The sequence below is a fragment of the Lemur catta genome, chromosome 5 (assembly GCF_020740605.2).
Source record: "Lemur catta isolate mLemCat1 chromosome 5, mLemCat1.pri, whole genome shotgun sequence".
Lineage (NCBI taxonomy): Eukaryota > Metazoa > Chordata > Mammalia > Primates > Lemuridae > Lemur > Lemur catta.
Window position 1 is genome coordinate 7,409,860 of NC_059132.1, and position 14,162 is coordinate 7,424,021.

The 14,162-nt window shown below is 55.3% G+C and overlaps 2 protein-coding genes across 11 annotated transcripts; one reads left to right on the top strand and one right to left on the bottom strand.

Moving 5' to 3' along the window:
* The first annotated feature begins 95 nt into the window (after positions 1–95).
* RELL2 (RELT like 2) lies at positions 96–4,900 on the top strand. Of its 8 annotated transcripts, none has more exons than XM_045551072.1 (8): positions 96–902; positions 1,076–1,565; positions 1,958–2,023; positions 2,119–2,185; positions 2,627–2,812; positions 3,085–3,460; positions 3,580–3,613; positions 4,829–4,900. In XM_045551072.1, the coding sequence occupies exons 2-7, from the start codon at positions 1,382–1,384 to the stop codon at positions 3,610–3,612; spliced, it is 912 nt and encodes a 303-aa protein (XP_045407028.1). In that variant the 5' UTR covers positions 96–902; positions 1,076–1,381; the 3' UTR covers position 3,613; positions 4,829–4,900. The 8 variants fall into 8 exon arrangements, with proteins under 8 accessions (XP_045407028.1, XP_045407026.1, XP_045407025.1 ...); XM_045551070.1 differs by lacking the exon at positions 4,829–4,900 and adding an exon at positions 3,858–4,264 and having other exon boundaries at positions 96–895; positions 1,326–1,565; XM_045551069.1 differs by lacking the exon at positions 4,829–4,900 and adding an exon at positions 3,858–4,264 and having other exon boundaries at positions 96–1,565.
* FCHSD1 (FCH and double SH3 domains 1) lies at positions 4,184–13,821 on the bottom strand. Of its 3 annotated transcripts, none has more exons than XM_045551061.1 (20): positions 13,751–13,821; positions 13,435–13,532; positions 12,802–12,847; positions 12,331–12,398; positions 11,854–11,989; positions 11,630–11,766; positions 11,459–11,522; positions 10,448–10,576; positions 9,867–9,989; positions 9,582–9,677; positions 9,109–9,228; positions 8,590–8,694; positions 8,274–8,435; positions 7,538–7,666; positions 7,376–7,459; positions 7,091–7,208; positions 6,737–6,957; positions 5,844–5,931; positions 4,901–4,956; positions 4,184–4,762 (listed from the first exon to the last, which is right to left on the bottom strand). In XM_045551061.1, exons 1-20 carry the CDS (start codon positions 13,769–13,771, stop codon positions 4,697–4,699), a joined length of 2,067 nt encoding a protein of 688 aa, XP_045407017.1. In that variant the 5' UTR covers positions 13,772–13,821; the 3' UTR covers positions 4,184–4,696. The 3 variants fall into 3 exon arrangements, with proteins under 3 accessions (XP_045407017.1, XP_045407018.1, XP_045407016.1); XM_045551062.1 differs by having other exon boundaries at positions 5,844–5,905; positions 11,854–12,010; XM_045551060.1 differs by having other exon boundaries at positions 11,854–12,010.
* Between the last annotated feature and the right edge of the window lie 341 nt (positions 13,822–14,162).

The following is a 14,162-nucleotide window of genomic DNA, read 5'->3' on the forward strand; positions in this document are numbered from 1 at the left end:
CGCAGCCTGCTCTTGCGGAACCGGGAGGCCCAGGCCCCGCCTCCCGAGACCACGCCCTAGCCACGCCCCCTGGGGAGCCCCGCCCCGCGCCGCGCTCAGCTCTCCCGGCAGTTCGAGTTTGAGTGTCCGGGCTTGGGCGGGGAAGCCGTAGCTTTGGTCCTAGAATGCGAGGTCCATTTCTTTCCCGGCGGGGGTCATATCCTCGGGAAGCCGAGCCATCCCATCCAGCCGCTTGCCCCAAACGGGGCGCAGGCCGTGGTCACCTCTCAAGCGCCGAAGATCCAGCCACGCCGCCCCTCTCAGGTGCAGAAAGCCAGCTTCCCCGAGCCCGCCGGGAAGATTCTTGACTATCCTCTCGGTCCCGGCATCTGAGGGCAGGAGCTGCGCCAGGCGTGCGCGATAGACAGCGGAGAACACCCTCGCCGGACCGCCTGTCCCCCGCCCGGACCCAGACTCAGCGCCGCACCGTCCCCCCGGGGGGGCCCGGCGCAGTCACGCGCACACCCCATTTGCGCTCACACGCGCGCAAGGCTCACGCTCTCCGCCCCGCACACCTGCGCTCCGCCCCTTGGTCCTGGGCCGGCGACCGGCAAAAGCATTTGGGAAGCCCGGGCGGTTGCGGAGGCGCCCATCTCCTCCAACCCAGGCCCGGAGTTGTCCGAAGCCTGCCGCCGCTCCCAACCAACCCGCATCCCTCTCCATCCTTCCCTCCCCCCCCCCCGCCGGCTGCGGCACCGGTATCCGCAGCCACAGCCCGTAGCCGGTGAGGCGGCGAAGGGGGGAGGGGGAGGAATCAAGGGATGAGCTCCGGGAGGGCGTCGGGGGCCCCGAGCCGGACTAGGACACCCCTGGAGCCGGAACCCGAGGAGAAGTCGGAGCCAGAACCAAATCACCGGTACCGGGTGGGCCAGGTGGTCAGGGTGGGGGGAACCGAAAGGGGAGAGGTGCGGGAGTACCGGGAGGGGAGGGGGCTGCAGAGGCCTGACTCAGGCCAGCGCAGAGGAGGTGCAGACGCTGACTCAGGCGCGATTTCTGCTCCCGCCGCCTAAGAATTCCGTCCCATCTCGCGCTGCAGTGTCCTTGGGAGGGACGGAAGCGCGGACGAGCTGGAAAGGGGAACGCTCTGGGCGTCGGGGAAGCAGGACCAGGGTCGTGGAAGAAGGCTTGAGCAGCCTCGGTCTGACCTCCTGCCCCAGGCGGTATTGGCGAAGCAGCAGCCCTGGCCCGGATAGCTCCCTAGCTGGGTAGGGGGTGGGGCCGGACCTCTTGAGATGTGCTTGTTTCGGATCTTGAGGATGGCATTCCTACCCCTCCCCCATCCCCAGCTGCAGCCCCCTAAACCCAGGAGGCGCCCTGGCCCGCGCTCGCCCCCCAGGGCCTCATGTCGGAACCACAGCCTGACCTGGAGCCGCCCCAGCATGGGCTGTACATGCTCTTCCTGCTTGTGCTGGTCTTCTTCCTGATGGGCCTCGTAGGCTTCATGATCTGCCACGTGCTCAAGAAGAAGGGCTACCGCTGCCGTACGTCCAGGGGCTCAGAGCCTGACGACGCCCAGCTTCAGGCCCGTGAGTGAGGAGCCTGGAACTCTGGCTCAGTCACCTTTCTCTCTTACACCTCTCCCCACACCTCTTGCTGCCTCCCTGGCCAACAGACCCAGGCCAAATCCCAATTAAGCCTACAGGAAGCCTAGGGATGCATTCTTGAGTCAGCAAGTGGGGTAACTCTACCCTGAAAGCAAATCTAGGGAAGGCAGCATGGGCAGGAAGGGTCCATTTATGGTAGTCTTGGGCTCCCATTGACATCTCCATCTTTTCTGGCCCCTGAAATGCTAAAGGCCAGCATGATGGCAAAAAGGTAAAGGGGTATGTCTTGAGCAATAAGCCATGGGGGCCACTGGGTAATGTTCCCCCAAAGCTGACTCATTCCTGCTTCCTTGCCAACCTCTTTCATCGTTCAGCTGAGGACGATGACATGAATGAAGACACAGTAGAAAGGATCGTTCGCTGCATCATCCAAAATGAAGGTGAGTCTAGGCTGGCCTCTTGCTTCCCCCTCCCCCAACTTTCTCCTGCCCTGACCTCCACCTCCACTGACTCCCTCCTTCCCTTCTCCCCTCAGCTAATGCTGAGGCCTTGAAGGAGATGCTGGGGGACAGTGAAGGAGAAGGGACAGTGCAGTTGTCCAGGTGAGCTGGAAACAAGGGTCAGCATGACTTTGCTTGCCTTGGAGAGTACCCTCTCCTCCAGCACAATCCTCTCCCAGTCCCCTTGCATGTTTGGGGTTAGGGGTTGGACAGGGCTGGCTAACCTATAGAAAGAAAATTTTATAGAAATCCTGATTCCTTCAAACCCTATCTCTCATCTAGATATCATCAAGCCTAACATTCACCTCTAGTGCCACTGCTTTGGGTTAAGCATTGCCCTCCTTTTAGCAAACAGCCCTGGAAGGAAGAACACATGGTCAATAACATCCTAATATTGAGTTTATTAGATAAAGAGAAGAGTGCTGGGGCCTAGGGAAAGTGGGGCTGCTGGGGGGTTTAAGGAGCATGCTGAAAGAACAGGAAGAAACATCCCAGACAGGAAATGGAAATGTTACCCCTGCTCCCCTACTCCCTACTGTCCAGCGTGGATGCCACCTCCAGCCTGCAGGATGGAACCCCCTCGCATCATCACACAGTGCACCTGGGCTCTGCAGCCCCTTGCATCCATTGCAGCCGCAGCAAGAGGCCCCCGCTTGTCCGTCAGGGCCGCTCCAAGGAAGGAAAAAGCCGCCCCCGGACTGGGGAGACCACAGTGTTCTCTGTGGGCAGGTGGGGATAGAGCGCTCCAGGGAAAGGGAGGTTGAGCTGGGGGCCCCAATGATCCAGCACCTGACCCCAGAGGTAGTCCCCGGCTCTTTCCTCCTGGATTGGGAGCTGCAGCAAGAGGCAGGCTGCACAATGTGCCCCACAATCTGAGAAGGCCTCCCTTGCCTTAGGCCAGAGGGAGGTGGCCATCAAACCCAGGGTGTCCCTGATCTGAGGGGAGGGCCAAGCAGCTTCTGAACTGAGATCTTAAGTCCTCATGTTACCTCCTCTCCCAGGTTCCGGGTGACACATATTGAGAAGCGCTATGGGCTGCATGAACGTCGTGATGGCTCCCCTACGGACAGGAGCTGGGGCTCTAGTGGGGGGCCAGACCCAGGGGGTGGCCAGGGGCCTGGGGGAGGACAGCCAAGGGCAGGGATACCTGCCATAGAGAGGCTGCCCCCTGAGAGGCCACAGCCCCAAGCCCTAGCCAGCCCCCCAGTGCAGAATGGAGGACTCAGGGACAGCAGCCTAGTCCCTTGTGCACTTGAGGGGAAGCCTGGAGCCTCTGCAGAGCCTACACCGAGGACTGGAAGGAGGGGCCCAAGCCCAGGACTGCCCACTCAAGAAGCAAATGGACAGCCAAGCAAACCAGACACCTCAGATCACCAGGTACGAAGACATGGCCAGGGCTGCAGTGGGCTATGGTGGGCTCAGCAATTATTGCCCCCTACTCTGGGGGCACTGATATGACCCACCTCCTGTTCTCCCATTGACCTCCCCCCTTTCAGATGTCTCCACCACGGGGAGCAGGAGGTATGTGAGGTGAGTCTGCCTGAGCCCTAAGTCAGGTAATCTCTTCCTCCCATCACCTACTTAAACTTCTTAAGCCTATCAGCTCCCTGAACACCCAGGGTGAACTGCAGGTGTAGTCTTTGTTATAGTCCTTGGTTTGGTGGTCGGGAGTGGATGTGTGCTCCAGGGATAGGGAAGGTCCTGCAGCCACTGGGGTAAAGCTGGGACAGAGCTTGAACAGGAAGCAACACTGTTACTCTTCCTCTCCTCCAAGCCTCATTCTTCATTGCGCTGATGGACCACCAGCTGGCAGGGCCAGGGGTGGGTGGGCATGAAGGCCCTCCCCTCCACTGGACAGCACTGCTCCCCAGCTGAGGGACCAGCTCTATTTCCACCTGGAGTTGCACGGTCTCAGGCTGGGGGACCTCAGGAGAGGTTCCCCCCATCCCTAGCCCCTCACTCTTTCCCTTTCCCCTGCCTGCCAACAGGCTGCCTGACCTGCCTTCCCCAACACCTTGCTCCACATGCTAGACCATGGCAGCTGGGAGCAGGCCCCTGCCCTTGGTGGGCCCCTAAAGCAATAGCACCTTAGGCCCCCTGCCCTCTTGGCACAAGAGGCCCAAGCTCTTGCTTGGCCTTCATGCCCTTTATTCACTGTCAATAAATCCGCTCAGACCATTACAGCTGCTTTGCATACTGGCTCCAGCTCCTTCTGACTCCCAAGGCCTGCTCTTCTACCCCCAACCCCAGTGACCCTGGCATCCAGAGGTGGGTGGGTCACAGAGCCCAGGTGGAGACATAGATGGGCTGGAGCCACTCAAGACTTTGGGGGATAGGTTCCAGCCCCAGAGACGTCAGGGTGTGTCACTGCCCTGGAGATAGGGTGGTGGCAGAAGAGAAAGGGGTAGTTATAGCCCTAGAGGTGGCAGGAGGACAATGGGGAAGAAGGAGTGGGTTCCAGCCCCAGAAATGGGGAAAGGAGAAGTTTCTACCCCTAGAAATAAGGGAGATTTCAGCTTTTGGCTGTGTTGCTCCGGATCATTGAGGGTGTGGTCTCTGACAGTATGGAGATAAGGGCAGCAGCATCACTGGGGACAGTGATCCCCCTGGCCTTCAGGTGAGGGGATCTGGGTGACCAGGATCCGGGGCTTTAGCTGGCGGGGGAGGTGGTGGACGCATCTGTAGGAAACACATAGTTAGTGTTCCAGAGTCCTCCCTTGCGGGTATTCCTGTCCATTTCCTCAGCCCTGCACACAAAGCAGGACCAATTGGAATGACCCCTCTGCATACAGTCTCCTCCAAGGCAAAGACCCTTACCGGCCTGAGTCGAGGTGCCATCGTGTCCAGGAGTCCAGGGAAGTCCAGGACTTTGTCTGGAAACAAGATCACAAGTCTTCAGATTTTGTTTTGTTCAATGCTGTATCTGCAGCACTTAGGACAGTGGCATTCTATGAGTACTTGTTAAATTAATGAATAGACACCATCCTAGGTCATAAAATCCATCAATCCATCCATCCTCAACAAACACTTATTGGACAACGGGTATATAATCAGCTTTGCTCAAGGTACCAAAGAAAGGGAGGTGGGATACACAATACTGCCACCTCCAATGGCTGTCAGGAACCCAGTGATGAAACATCAACCAACACAAGAAACAAATGAGTGCTAATTCATTCCAAATGAACTAGGGGTGTTGGAGATGGTGGTGACCCTAGTGGGGGTGGGGAGGGGTCAGGGAGGGAAACTCCCTGTGGAGAAAGTGGAAGTACCAGGTTTTAGAAAAGGTGGGTATTCCACGAGAAAAAATGATGACACAAAGCTAAGTATTTGTAGGATTCAAAGACACTAAGAGCAAAAAGTGCATATTGGGAGAACACAGTGAGAGAAGTTGGCTAATTTTTGAAATAGTAATGATAAACCAGTGACTATTTGTGTACTCTACAGACATCTTTTTTTTTTTAACTCTCACAACAATTCAATGAGGCAGTACCTTTCACCTCATTTTGTTAAGAACACAAACTGAGGCCCAGACAGGGTAAACATCCCACCACAAGTCACACACTCAAAAGTGAAAGAGCAGGATTTGAACAGTCAGCCTGGTTCTAAAGCCCAGGCAACCTCTTCTCACCATCAAGCTGCAGTGGACCTTATTGCAAGGTTCCTGAGAGCACGAAGAGGAATGGCATGAGACCTAGGAGTCCAAGCTTTCTCCTCCTTCCTATCTGTTATCCTCCCAGAGCCCCCAATTGCCTCTACTCACCCCCAGGCAGGACAGGTGCAGGGGGCCCATCCAGCGCAGAAGTGGGTGCAGGTGGGGAGAAGCTGGGAGGAGAAGGGGACGGCAATGTCTGGGGGTAGGGTGGGCACAGAGTTATTACTGGCATGTGGGAAGGTTTCGCCAGCTTTTCCTCTTATTCCACCTTTAATTCCTGCCTCACCACTCCCTGATACAGGAAGTAGCCAACCACTTGTATTCAGGTGAGGGTTGTAGTTGATATATAGTTCAGCTGCCAGTATGTTTTGAACACTTACTATGTCTCAAGTATTCTGCCAGCATTTCACATGAACTAATTCATTCAATCCTTACCACTACCTCATCATTTTTATGACTCCTGTGTTAGAGGTGAGACTCAGGTTAAGCCATCTGTCCAAGATCATAGAGCCAGTTAGTGGCAGAGTGCTCACTAGAACCCAGATCTCTCGACTCCCACTCCTATGCTCTTCCTGCTGTATATCCATAACAATAGGTATCATATATTAACACACCTCCTGTGTGCCATTGTGCTAAGGGCTTTACCTCTATTATCTCTAATCATGATAGTGAGCCTGCTGTAGTAGGTATTATCCCCATTTTACATGTGAAAAAACAAGAGCCCCCCATTCCCTCTACTCAAAGAAGTTAAAATCACTGCCCAAGTCATGCAATAGGAATTTGCTCTCAGATCTATCCAGTACTAAAGTAGGACCTCCAAACTCCTATGACGGCTGCCTTGGTTTCCGTTTTCTCTGCCCAGCCAAAGGAGATGGGGGGACCAGGACACTGTAGGAAGTGAACCTTGGAGGAGAGGAGCCATTAAGATGAATATGGGGCCTTACTGGGGAGGGAGTGTCAACCCAAAAGTGCCTGAGGATTCAGGGAAAACGAAGCCTCACCTGTTCAGAGTCAGACAGTTCAGGTGGCCCTGGGGGGCCAAGCAGCTCCTCCACCAGCAGGGAGGGGAAGACCCCAACATGGCCCCCAAATTCTCCCCTCCAGAAGCCGTCATCCACTCCATCTTGGGCCCGGGGCAGCAGACGGATGAGTGCCCCTTCAGGGAAGCTCAGCTCCTCTGCACTCTGTCCCGTGTAGCTGTACAGGGCACGAGCCAGGAATGCTACAGAGGCCCAGGAGAGATGGAGAGAGAGAGCAGGTGGTGGTGCCCCAGGACCATGACGCCCCAGGGCCACACCACCTAATAACTCTTCTCCATACCCCGGCCCTCCTTACCCAGAATTTCCTTTTCTTACCTGTGGGCTCTGCCCCTGAGGGATTGTCGCTGTCATGGCCGCTCTCAGGGAGGAAGAGGTCCGGGAAGTTGAGATACCGCTCAGGGACAAAGCCTACCTCACCGTGCTGGTTCCGAGCCTGCTCCCCCAGCAATGTGAACAGATGTCAGACTTACCTAAGCAGTCCATGACCCTGGCTCTCCTCCACTCATGCTTCTAGCTTCACCTGGATGGGTCCTTGGGGGCCACAGAGAAGTCCCTCCCACTGCCCCAACCCCAAGTCAGAACCCAGGGTCCCATACCCACCTTGACCCATTCGTCAGCATCTCCCTCCTCTATGACCTCCAGCCACTCACCCTCCGTGATGGTCAGCTCATCCTCACGCCCTGCCTGGGCCCCACAAGGAAGGATTCAGGACTTGGTTGTCCCCCACCCTTGCCCCTCTGAGGTCCCCAGCCCCATTCACACCTGATAGCCAAACACTACATGTGCAGGGCAGGGGAGGGGCCTGGTAGCCAAAGCTTGGGGGGCGGGCTCCTCAAAGAGCTCCCCTGTCTCCTCACATTCCTCAAAGTCAGAAAGCTCAGCATCCTCAGCCTGGAGAGGAAGAGAACAGACATGATTATGGGGCCCACTCTCCAGTACTGGTTGTATCTCATCTCCCACTCCTCCATTCTACCCATAAAGGACACTGTGGATCACAACCAAAATCACCACAGAGCAGGATAATACTAACAGCAATAGCGGAGTTACAGTATTTGAGTGCTTACTGTGTGCCAGGCACAATGCTGAGTATGTTATGTGTATTGTCTCATTTAATCTTCATAATGACCCAGTGTTATTTTGTACAACTATAAACCTCATTTTACAGATGAGGATACTGAGGCTCAGAAAGGTAAGTCACTTTCCAAGATCGCACACCTAGTAAGTGGCGTGGTTGGTACTCAAACCACTTGCAGACTGCCCCCAAAATCTTACTTCTTAACCACCACATTATTCTCATAATAAAAGTTTATTGAGGACTCTCTATGCCAGAAACTATGCAAAGAATTACACATGCATGATTTCACTAAACCCTTACAGCACCCTTTGAGTTAGGTACTATTGTGACTCCAATTTTATAGGATCTACCTTCCCTATAAGGGAAGTCGAGGAGTTTTACCCACCTGGGTGGTGTATGGGTAGGGTTGAGGGAAGAACTCACAGTGGGAGAGAGGTCCCTCTGGGAGAGCCGAGCCTCGCTGAGCCGTCGCTCCTGCTCCACCTCATCCTGGGCCTGGGTCATAGCTGGCTTCAGCCAGCGCTGCACATCCAGGCCAGCCGCCTGCAGCAGGGCCAGCCGGGCAGCCCCCTTCACCTGGCTCACCTGCATGGGGAGAAGGGAAGTTAGTGGAACCTGGCCAACTGTGTCTACTCTCTACCTCCCACCTCCCCCCGCCCCATCAGCAGAAAGAGGAGTGGGGGGGGTTGCCTGAGACAGTGGGATCTCTGTGGCTCTAACTCCTAGGGCTGTGCCTTACTTGTGCCCGTCGGACGCTCTCCCTCACTTCCTGCAGCCGCTGTTCTATGCCTGGAGCCTCCCGCTCAGAGGCTTGCTGTCGCCTCTGCTCCAGTCGCTGTAGCACCTGGTTGGGCAGGCGGAGAACAGGGTGGGTGGAGATACTGTGGGGCATAACTTACCATGGGCCTGGTACTCTGCTAGTTGCATCACATGTATTATATCATGTAATCTTCCCTATGAAGTGGGTGCTATTGTAAGCCCCACTTTAATGATGAGGAAACTGAAGTCCAGAGAGGTTAAGTCACTCCCTTACTCAAGATTAGAAAACTAGGAAGCAATAGAAGAGAATTTGAACCCAGGTAGGTCTAGCTCCAAAAGCTATGCTCTTAACTACTGTGCCATACTGTTGCCTTAAAATACCCTTCCCTCCCTTCCAGTCTGTATCTCCAGGACACCCCCAATGGCTCCAGGATCCCCCTGTCTCAGCTCTTCTTGCTAACACAAGAAGGTGCACATGACACTTGCACCCCCACCTCACCCGATGCCCATGGTTCTGGATCTTGTAGTCGCGGGCAGCGCGGCTCGTCCAGCGCTGAACCTCCTTCTCCAGGCCAGTGTCCCCAGCCATGCCTTCTGCTCCCCTCTCCAGGGAACACACCTGAAAAGGCCAGGGGGTGCTGTGAGAAAGACCTGAGGATGCTGCTTCTCTCCAGTTCCCTCCTTTTTCCTCTCTTTGTCTTGACCTCCAAGGACAGAGACAAAGAGTTCCAGAAATGGGATCCAGGTTGAGAGACAGACGTGGAATGAAGGGGACAGCATGGTGAAGTGACTGAAAGGTGAACTGGAGTGTGTTTTTTGTGTCCTGGTGCAAGGGAAGTGAACTGGAGTTCTCAAATCCCTCTCCAGGGCTTAGTACTCACTAAGTTAATACCAAGACAAAGATAATGAAGGAGGCCTAAACCACAGTCCTGTTCCCAGGTGGCCTGGGTCCAATAAGGAGGGAGGTCTCACCTGATCAGTCCCTGCTGGCTGAAACTGCTGAGGTGGGGTGGGGGAAAATACTCCAGGGTCCTGAAGAAACAACTTCAGATCCTGCTCCCAGCTTACCTAGGGTTGGGAAAAGTCAAAGTCACTCACTCACTGGTTCCTTCTCCAACCCTGTCCCCAGCCACCTCTTAGAAGAGGACAAGGTAAGAAGGAAAGGGGCAGATATGCGGTGGGGAGGTCTGTATTGGGAGAGGAAGGTAAGAAGAATCTCTGGGGAAGCTCTTACAGACCACAGGCCACAGCCCTCACCTGGGAGCTTGCCTGTCCCCCACGGCGGGCATGCTCCAGGACCATCTCTGCGGCTTCCAGCTCAGTGCAGCTCAGTGAGGTCAGGGGGTCCCTCAAGTGTTCTGACAGCTCATTAACCAGGGCCTGGAGAGAACCCCGAGATACTGACACCACCCTTCCTCCAGGCCTCTACTGCAAAGCAGGCTTTCTATCCAGATTTGGATGGGTGATAGGCATGAGGTATGGGAAGGAGGAAGAAGCACAACATTCTTCATGAGGAAGACCCTTGTATGTGCAGAGCACTTAGTAGTTCTTTAAAAAAACACTTTCACATCTGTTCCCTCTTTTAAGTCCCATTAGTGTTATAAAGTAGGCAGAGCAGGGGTCGTCCCTGATAAGGAATCTGGGCTTCAGAAGGGTTAAGTGTCCTGCACAATGTCATGCAGCCAATTAGAAGCAGAACCAGAACCCAAGTATATATCTTCTACCCACTCTAAGGAGGCTGGGTCCCTAGTACCACACAGCCTCATGGGAAGTGGGAAATGGGGAGGTCCTCCCCTCTCTCCCTGCTGAGGGGCAGGGGTGTCTGGGTTAAGACTGGCCTTGAGCACAGCTGGCAGTTCCTCCTGGTAGTAATGGTCAAGGTGGGCGTTGGTGGCCACCAAGTTGAGCAGGTACTCATTGCGGGCTGCTCTCAGCTGCTGGGAGTACTGGGCCGACTGGGCAGATAGCTAGGAGGGGAAACAGATGTTGACAGGGAGCTCTGGACCCCTAGGGTCTTTCCAAGACCAACTGAGAACCCAGATCCAGAATGGATTCTCACATTATTGAGTGCTTACTCTGTGCCTGGCACTACACTAAAAAAAAAAATCACATACTCATAACTCCTACTCAAAATCCTCTAGTGGCTTTTGCACGTTTAAAATAAAATCTCAACTGTTCCTTACCATGGTCTGCCAAGTCCAACATAAGTTGGCCCCTTCAACCTCCCTGACCTCATTTCAAGTGCTTGTCCCCTTGCTCACAGTGCTCCAGCCACACTGGCCGCCTCTCGGTTCCTTTAGCCTACAAACTTATTCCCACCTCAAAGCCTTTGCACTCATCATGTCCTCTCCCTGGAATGTTCTTCCCCTAGATCTTTGCATGGCTAGCTCTTTCTTGACACTCAGGCCAGCTGTTCAGAGAGGCAGGCCTCCCTCTAAATTACACTCCTCTAAATCGTTACCCTTTATCATAGCACCTTGTTTTGTTCTCATCTTAATCTAATTATTTATTTATTTACTCTCTGTCTCCCTGAACCAGGCTGTGAGGGCAGGATTGCCACTGGCAGTGTTCTCCACTGGGTACCCAGTGTTTAGAACAGTGCCTAGTACATAGAGGTCCTCAATAAATGCACATTAAAGGAATGAAAAAGAAAGGTATCATTTCCATTTTACAGATGAAGAAAATGAGGCTCAGAGAGATCAACTAAGTCAACCAAGGTCACCCCCCTAGGAAGTAGGAGAGCCTGGATTCAACCTAGTCTCTCATACTTACGGCCCTGGGTTCCAAACCACTAGATTATTCTGCCTACCTCCTCCCTGCCCCCACACTCATGCCCTCATCCCTCAGACCTTGGTGTTCAGCTTCTGGAGACTGGTCCGAGAGTGGAAGATCCCATGGTCATTTCGGTTCAGCCTATGCAGACAAGACAAAGGAGAGCCAGGCCCAGCTTTGGTGCCTTGACACCACCTCCACACCCCCCCATCCTCCCACCTTGGGCTTCCTAACTCCTGTGACCCCACCTGGCCTGGACGTCAGCTGCCTTCTCCTGTGCCAAGGCCCACACACGTTCCCGCTGCCCATACAGCTTCCGACTTCGGCTCAGCTCCCGGACAGACTGCAGCACCTCAGCCTGCGCCCTCTGGAGGTTCTCGGTTCCCTAGCAGCATTTGACACACAAAGTCCTGACCCAGACCACCTCTGGTCCCAAGCCAGCTCTTCCCTCACCCCATCCAGTGAGCCGTACCTTCCTAAGCACCTGCTCCTTGGCACTCCGCCCTGCGCCCCCTGCTAGGTCACGGTATCGGTCGGACGCCTGGAGCCGGGTTTGGCCCCCGGCCACGGTGGCATCCAGCAGGCAGCGCCAGGCACCAAACACTGTCCTGCCCCTCCCCAGAGAAGGTCTGTGTTGAGGAGGGGAACACCCCACAGCTTCATGAGATGACCCCGCCAACACCATGAGAGACAGAATGCTTTCCCATCCCCCCTTGTCTGGGAGCCCATCAATCGATCAGCCCATTAGCTCAGCCACAAGGCTCACTCATGCCCCCTGCCCCCACCCACAGTGTCCTTGCTGGGTCAGCTCCTCTCCTGCTGCTGTGTCAGCTCTACCTGCAGCTCACGTTCCCTCCCCACTCACTAGGCCTTCACCCCCACAGGTTCCTGGGGCTGAGCTCCCCAGCACTTTTGGACCCCTGTGAGCTTCCCCCTCCATGGGACCTACCTGCTGTCCATCTCCCCGCTCCGGTGCCCTTCCCGCTTCAGGAACGGCCCTGCCAGTTTCTGGAGTGCCTGGTAAAAAAGGCATCACAGACCCAGTTCCCTTTCAAAGACCCACCCTGAATGGGAGAATATGGGATGAGATTATAATACCATTCTTTGGATGCATATTATGGACACTAGCTTTGCTAAATGCCTTACATTCATTAATTTATTTAATCGTTACAACAATCCTACCTGAAGGTAAGGTATTATTATTCTTCCCATTTTACAGAGAAAGAAACTGAGGCCAAGAAAGGTTAAATAACTTGTCCAAGGTCACACAGCTAATAAGCACACAGCAAAGACTTGACACAAGTCTGTTTGACGCTAGGCATTCGCTCTTGACCACAACAGAGATATGCATGGAGAGACATTGCTGGTGGTGTAAAAGGAGGCTAGAACCAGAGGGAAGGTCCAGAGAAAAGTCCCATACCTGCCCATACTCCCGTTCAATGGCTGCCCTCTGCTTGCTGTAGGATCTGTGGAGATTGAGGGTGGGGTTGGGGTGAGGGTGCAGGGTTACCGTTTAGTCCTATTCTCCCACCCTTAGTCCTCTACTCGCCTGGACAGGAGGAAGGGGGGCGTCAGGCTCCTAGAGTTTGACTCCCGCAGATGAAATGGGAGTGAACAGAGGGAGTCCTTGAGGTAACCTCAGGCAGCCGGAACACAAGACAGCCTCACCTCAGAGCCCCGGCAGTATCCTCCCCACCCCAGGGGGTCCATGTGTGGGCTTAGAGGTGAGTACTGATGGGAGCCTGGTTATGGGGTTTGCCAGCCTTCCAACAGGTCTGGAAGAGGGAGGGGGATTCTGCCCTAAGCTTGACTGTGGGAGTGGGAGGAGTGGTGTGGAGCCAAGGAGTTTGAGGCAGGATCCCCGTGTTTATGTCTGCGAGGGGTGGGGTGGGGATCATTGCTATTCAGTATCTGGAGAGACAGGCCTAGGGTGAGGGTCGTGAAAGGGCAGGTCGGAGAGCTCTTTGCCCCTGTCCCCCCACCCCGGCAGATGTATGCTGGGGGAGTGGCGCGCCACAGTGAAGGTGCGTATAAGTGAAGGGGTCGGGGCTACCTGATGTCCTCCAGCAGATCCGCCTCTCTCTGCTGCCGGGTCTGAAGGATGCTCAGCTGTTCTAGGAAGCGAAGCTTCACCTCCTGGGCCGGTTTCACCTGTGGGGACAAGGGAAAAATGAAAGCCCTCGGCTCGGAGACCTGAAAAACCACTCCGCGCAGGGGTGAGGGGGCGGGGCCGAGCTGTTTCGTCGGTTACTTCAGGGTTGAGCTCCGACCCCATCCCACTTGCCGTCTCCCACCCCAAGTCTGGTGCCCGCTTAGCTCCCCCGGCTCCCCCAGCCCGCCAGGAGTCCCCATTCCAGGGCCAAGCTCACTTTTCGGGGCGGCGGCTGCATCTCCGCTCTGGCCAAGGCAGCCAGCGACTCGACTCCGGAACTCGGGGAAGCCCCGCCCACCGGGAAGCCCCGCCCCAAACCTGGCCCGGTCCCGCCCACTCCTCGTCCGGCAACGCGCAGGGCGCGGAAACGCGAGGGGGCCACATGGGAACTAAACCTCTGTGGTTGCTGCGAATACCCCGGAAGGGTCCGGGTGGCGGGGCGGACGCAGCGTCTCCTGGGCGGCCTGGAGAACCCAGAGCTTGTGAGTCAAGACGCCTGGGTTCTATTTCTGATGTAGCCACTGATTCAGCCTGTAATTATTTCTGATTATTCACTTACATATGCAGATCACCAGTCCCTGACCTAAGGATGAGGAATGGCGAGAATTCAATGTGTGACCAGGGAAACT

Coding starts and splice junctions, on each gene's coding strand:
- RELL2 (XM_045551064.1), top strand. CDS start 1,382: ATGTCGGAACCACAGCCTGACCTGGAGCCGCCCCAGCATGGGCTGTAC. Junction 1,566..1,957: donor CGACGCCCAGCTTCAGGCCC/GTGAGTGAGGAG, acceptor TTCATCGTTCAG/CTGAGGACGATGACATGAAT. Junction 2,813..3,084: donor ACAGTGTTCTCTGTGGGCAG/GTGGGGATAGAG, acceptor CTCCTCTCCCAG/GTTCCGGGTGACACATATTG.
- FCHSD1 (XM_045551060.1), bottom strand. CDS start 13,771: ATGCAGCCGCCGCCCCGAAAA. Junction 12,011..12,330: donor AGCGGGGAGATGGACAGCAG/GTAGGTCCCATG, acceptor TCCTCAACACAG/ACCTTCTCTGGGGAGGGGCA. Junction 8,436..8,589: donor AGAGCGTCCGACGGGCACAA/GTAAGGCACAGC, acceptor CTCCCCATGCAG/GTGAGCCAGGTGAAGGGGGC.